At 27.1% G+C, this 6,693-nt stretch overlaps 1 protein-coding gene across 1 annotated transcript; it reads left to right on the top strand.

Moving 5' to 3' along the window:
• The first annotated feature begins 609 nt into the window (after nucleotides 1-609).
• Nucleotides 610-6,245, top strand: LOC149395161 (protein C2-DOMAIN ABA-RELATED 4-like). The gene is made up of 3 exons (XM_089615280.1): nucleotides 610-771; nucleotides 4,257-4,352; nucleotides 5,955-6,245. The coding sequence occupies exons 1-3, from the start codon at nucleotides 610-612 to the stop codon at nucleotides 6,243-6,245; spliced, it is 549 nt and encodes a 182-aa protein (XP_089471406.1).
• Nucleotides 6,246-6,693: the final 448 nt, after the last annotated feature.

Below are 6,693 nucleotides of genomic sequence, written 5' to 3'. Positions count from 1 at the left end.
ACAAAACCAGCGTGAAAACTCCATCCGGTAGAAGACCTATTGAAGAGCACAAGAAATGATGCTTCTATAACCGAACTTTGAAAACATCAAGATAAGATTGACTTGATTTATCTATCTACTCATATAATTAGTAATAGTCTCTTCAACGTTATGCTAAAATTAGGCTGTGTGGCTGTGGCATAAAACAGCAAAGGGAGTTTATGAATGGTACAACGTCCATACATCACCCTTAAATCATTCCCTTCCTTTCATTTTCGAACCCAAATGTACAAATTCCTAAAATTTTCTTCTCGTTTCCTCTTTCTCACTCTCTTTCTTCCTCTCTCTGTCTTCCAAACAAAAATAAAAAATAAAATAAAATTAACCAACGAAACTTCTATCAACTCGGCTCATCATCGCGACAACATCAAACGGCGAAACAAAAAGAGGTACACACACAGACACACGATTCTCTAAACATTGCTGATCTCTAAATTATTGAATACGTACCTTTTTTACAATGACATCTTCTTGGATTACCATGCAGTTGATCGAGGTTAAGTAGTTTTCTTCGTCATGATGGTCTCTAAATAAATAAATAGAGAGAGAAGAGAGAAGAGAGAAGAGAAAATGACGTCGGAATCGCCCCCGAGGAGTAGACCAAACGGAGGGTCGTCGCTGATGGAGAGCCTGTTGGGATTGTTGCGAATCCGAGTTAAACGCGGTCTCAATCTCGCCGTTCGAGATGTTCGTAGCAGCGATCCTTACATTGTCGTCAAAATGGCCAAACAGGTTATTATTATATATTTGTTTTTAAATATTTCCAAACTTGCATTATACACTCAATTATATTAAACATTTAGGAACCAATTATAATGAATAACCTTCGAGCTTACATTATTCACACCTATGGATTAGTTACGTTTTTTTTCCTAGATTTGTCATGTAGTGATGAATCATGCATATATCCATCCGTATCACTTTGCTTGACATATTCATTACAATTCCTTTTTTTTTCTTTTTTTTTTTAGAAATAGCCCTCTAAGCTTTGTCGGTTAGCTGTATTTGGCACAATTTAAATATTTCTAAAAAATTCGATCGTATTTTAATTAAAATAAACTATACAATGTGCTTTCATATGCCTAATTATAATTATGAATCATTGTTTCCTGAAGTCTCATTCTATAGCTTATTAATAGATGTAACATGTTTATATTCTTGAGTTTTATACCTAATATCCTACAGTATTTATATTGTCCACTAAAAAAATCTTAAACTTCGTGTAAGCTCATTATTACATTATTGTCATTATTTCTTTCGTCCACCTACGTATGTTGTTTTTTTATTTTTTTTTTGTCTTATGCACTTTTATTATTTTTATTTTGTTCCTTTTTAAATATATTGTTTTGTGGTATTTTCTTTCACAAGACATAAATTACCAATATTAAACAAAAAAAAATTATTTTACAATCAAACTTTGAAAATCGACGATGAGTAAAGAATTGTACATACTTTTGCAAACAAAATACATAAAAGTAAGTACTGTTATGTTTTTACTGAAAGACACTTAATTAGAGATGAAAACTTTAGTTAAATGCATATTAAATTTATTATTTAATCAAAATTAGCCAATTAAATTCAGCCGAGTATGATTCCAGGTTTTTTTTAAAGGTAATAATGTGATATAGGTGATTTTAATATTAAGTTGACCAAAAATAGTTATTTCCATCTAATAATTGTGTTCATAGCTACATATAAATATTTGTTATAAGCTTATTAGTTTATTAACAAGTCACTAACTAATTTAAAACATACTCAGTAGTTAAGATTAATTTGAGTTCAAAAATATATGCAATAATAATTTTTTTTGCTTGAATATTAAAAAATCGGTTTATCTAAGTTAACCTTCCAAAATGATTATCGAAATCGTTAGCTAATTTTTTTAATTAAAAAATTCAAATGAACAAAACTGGCACCTATACACATAATAGTATAATCGCTACCAAAAAATAAAAAATAAAAACTAAGTAGGTTACTAATATTTATAATGAGATACCAACTACCAAATGAGTAGTTTTACCTACAAATATTTACGAAGATAATGTTTACCGAAGACTATTTTATAAAATAATACAATTGAAAATAATATTTATCAGTTTTTCAAATAGTAAGTATTTATAAATAATGACCCTAGACATTAGACAAGATCCAAATAAACAATATGCAAATAGACATACTGAAGAGTTTATCAATAGACATATTTTTAATTAAATAAATACTAAATTGTGACGACATGTCTATGATTTTTTTAGACTATAAAAGCTATATACTGTCTACATACTCTTTTGGTAATTAGAAATATACCGGGAGGCGGTTTATAAGTAGATACGATATATACCAACTATATATTCATCATTTGTCATTATGGAGCGTAATAACAACTCTTGGCTAATTTAATTTAAAAAATTAAACGCCGGATAATTTGAAATTTTAACGTTTCAATTATTTGACTATTTTGGTAGAGTGTCTATATTTATAATTGAACAATTATAATATCCTTTTTTGAGAAATATACACACAAATCATTATATCATACATAGTGACTTATAAGAGTTTTCTTTTTTTGGTAGAGTGTGTATATTTATAATTGAACAATTATAATATCTTTTTTTTCAGAAATATACACACAAATCATTATATCATAAATAGTGACTAAGAGTTTTATTTTGTTTATATAAAGGTCAATGTCTGTAGGTTGCCCTTAATCCAATTTGATGAACATGTTTAGGCTATACACCAACATAATCCTATCTTAATACCTTATAGTGTGTAATATAATTTTATTTTTCTGTCTTAACTGAATGTCTACCCATTGCCAAAAATTTCATATAAATTATGTATGTAATTGTATTTTTCCTTTGACATGTTGTTTGAATGGTTTAATTTATCATATCGAGTTACTGATGGTATTATATGTTAAAACAAATATATTTAGATATATGATAAATAAATAAATAAAAGGTGTTGTATTAGTTCGGACACTAAATTTTGATATTTCTGGAAATTCAAGTCGTCATTTATCATACTAATGCTAGCTATATTGATTCAATTTACGATATAAAAGTTTAGACAATTTAACTATCAAAAGTAAAACTCCTGACATGTGTATATGCATTAATATCGTAATGTTCTTATTGTAAACCTCTTTTATACGTAGATAATTAACTGGATATAAAAGTTACAGCTAATTTTTTATGTGCGTTATCGTTTTATTATTTATTTAATTTATTTACCAGTGAAAAAGGTGAACTACTGCAGCAACGCGAGGGTATTTTTACTAGTATTATCTATTAGAATGTCTGAAAATTTTATATATATATATATATATATATATATATATATATATATATATATATAACAAAACACACAATTACGGAATTCAACTAATTTTAAATAACATGTCATTATTTTTTTTAATAATAATCTTGAAACGTGTAAATTTTCGCGGAAAATATATTAGCGAAGTTTTGTATCAGCTATTGATTAACAAAATAAAAAGTTCGAGGTGAAAAAACAAAATTTAAACAAAATAAATTTGAAAACCACTTTCGAGTTAAACCGATACTGCTTTCGAGTTAAACCAATACCGCTCCTTTATAATTTGTGGAAATAGTTTCTAGTAGCCTTTTTGTAATTTTTTTCAATATTACCGCTGAACTTTTTAATTTTTATAAATATTCGTTTTAATTTTTAAAGTGTTCATTTTACCTTTAATAACTGTTAATTAGATTTTAATAACTGTTGATCAGATTTCAATAATTGTTAATCAGATTATTACAATACTTGCTAACTAGATTTCAATAACTTTTAACCAGATTTGAATAACCAATAACGAGATTTCAATATATTACTGTTTTGAATTAGATTTCAATGAATGTTAATCAGATTTTAATAATTATTGATCAAATTTCAATAACTGTTAATTAGATTTCAATAATTGTTTACCAGATTTAGAACATACGGTATTTTTATTCGTAGAAAAAAAAACAGTTATTGTCCAAATATTTAAAATATATATATATATATATATATATATATATATGATTGAGATATGAAAAGTGGCTTACGTTTTAAGCTCATTATGTAATTTTTCTCTGTACGTTTTAGGTTAATTATGTAATTTTCTCTTATAATTTCTTGATTAAGAATGGAAATTCTTGTTCTTTATTTGCATTTTGCCTATTATAAAGTAATGGTGAAACACATTACTGAAACAGAGGCTAAAGACGCGTGTGATAAAGAAGGACGTGAACCCTGTATGGAATGAAGATCTTACTCTCTCTGTCACGGACCCCAATCTACCAATCCTACTGGTAACTAAATTACCAATTAATTATACAACTATACAGCGTACATCATATTTCCTCTTTTCTTTGTGAATCAGTCTAATATATTCTTGAAAGAAACAAAAAATAAACTAGCATTCACCTTCTCTCGATTTTTATTTATGAGTTACTGAAAACTTTGTCTCATATTTTGAATGAAAAATTGTACATCTCAAACATATTACTTATGCATTAATGTGTATATTAACAATATTCCTAAGTTAAATCATTAAATATTTAACCACAAGAAATTATAGGTACAACTCTATTGATATATACAGTATATTTTATAAAATACTTGGGGAAATTGCTTGAACACACAATTTAAAGTAGTTGAAAGAAAGTAATTTTTCGTTGAAATTAATATAAAAGAAATATTTTAGAGAGTAATAATGTCCCAAATGAAAAATACAATGCTAAAATGAAAAATTTGAAAGTCAAAGTGCAATTCTCCGACAAGTTCAAGGACCGTCGACACCTATTTCAATGTTTGCCATGAGGTATAATTTCCTAGTATAGTTTATGACTCCAAAAAATTATAACTCCAAAAATTATAAGGAAAAATATAACGGGTTATGACACTTGAAACGTTATTTAACAAACGTTTTAAATATGTTTTAATATAGTCATTGAATCTAATGTGATAAAATTAATTGTTGTTATAATTTGGATATTTGTGTACCGTTAGTTTTACTAATGACTACTTTGTAAAATTAACATAACGTTAATTATTTATCAAAATTTAAATTTGTACTTAGCTACGTTACCTAAATTATAATAACTAACATATGATTAAGCCATCTTCTTTATAGAATATTGTCTCACTAATGTAAAAAGAGATAAATTACTTTCACTAGACGTAATGTACTTCACTCTTTTTATTTTTTAACTGATTTTAAAAAGGAACAATATGTGTTGATATGATACTAAAGCCAACAATGTCAATCAGGGAATTAATCTTAAAATAAATTCTATAAATAAAAAAAAGGCTAAGTATGATCGGGATATATTTATGAAGAAATTAAGCCAGTAGTTTAATAATCCACCATTCTTTTAAAAAATAACTTAAATTTCATTATTTAAAAAAACCACCATACCGAAGTTAATTAAATTAACTGAATAATTAATTTAAATAATGAACTATTTTTCTAATAAAATGAAATTTGTGCTATATCCTTAAAAAAGATAGATACTTGGGTAGTTGTAATAAATACTTGTATATTATATATATATATATATATATATATATATATATATATATATATAACTAGTATTATATCTTTCAGATGCTCAATCAATGGAATACATAGTGTATTATACAAATCAATATTTCTAATAAAAAAAACTGTCACAAGTCATATTTCCTAATAAAATGAAATTTGTGCTATATCCTTAAAAAAGATAGATACTTGGGTAGTTGTAATAAATACTTGTATATTATATATATATATATATATATATATATATATATATATATATAACTAGTATTATATCTTTCAGATGCTCAATCAATGGAATACATAGTGTATTATACAAATCAATATTTCTAATAAAAAAAACTGTCACAAGTCATATTTCTGCATTTTGCAGACGGTGTACGATCATGACACGTTTAGTAAGGATGACAAGATGGGAGACGCCGAGTTTGAGATACAGTCGTATATCGAAGCGCTGAAGATGAATTTAGACAGCCTTCCGAGTGGAACCATCATCACTAGAGAACACCCGAGCAGACAAAATTGCTTGGCCGAGGAGAGTTGTATCATTTGGAGAGACGGGAAGGTCGTTCAAGATCTCTGCCTCCGCTTGAGAAACGTCGAGTGCGGTGAAGTTGAGGTTCAGCTCCAGTGGATTGACCTTCCCGGTTGCAAGGGCATCTGAGGAAGCAAAAATAAAATGTCTTTGATCATTGATCATTTTATGACCATTTCTTAAGATGTGATTAACTTTGGAATTTTCACTTGTGACATCCTTTCTTAAATACATATGTGGTTGACGGACTCCCTCAACTAGGCTCTCACTTAATTTTATTTTATATTGTTCGAATAAAAATAGTTAGATGAAAACCTAGTCACCAAATTCACATTTGTAGTTAGACATATTTAGCATGGATTTTTTTTTTAATTATTAAATTCTGTTTTAGGTTGAGGATAGATATTTGATAAATTTGCTTTCGTTGCCATTTGGATTGGAAATTAGCTGCAAAATTTGCAGGTCCATAATATGTTTGTATTGTTATCATTATGGCAAAGACACCTTTACATATGTCAAGTACTAACAAAATTATATACATGTCCTTTTATGGGCACAAGCGATGTAAAAATCATGC

This window comes from Urtica dioica, chromosome 5 (assembly GCF_054948205.1).
Source record: "Urtica dioica subsp. dioica isolate 48M chromosome 5, U.dioica_male_clone48M_v1_H2, whole genome shotgun sequence".
Taxonomy (NCBI): Eukaryota; Viridiplantae; Streptophyta; class Magnoliopsida; order Rosales; family Urticaceae; genus Urtica; species Urtica dioica.
This window is presented reverse-complemented; position numbering and strand designations above follow the sequence as displayed.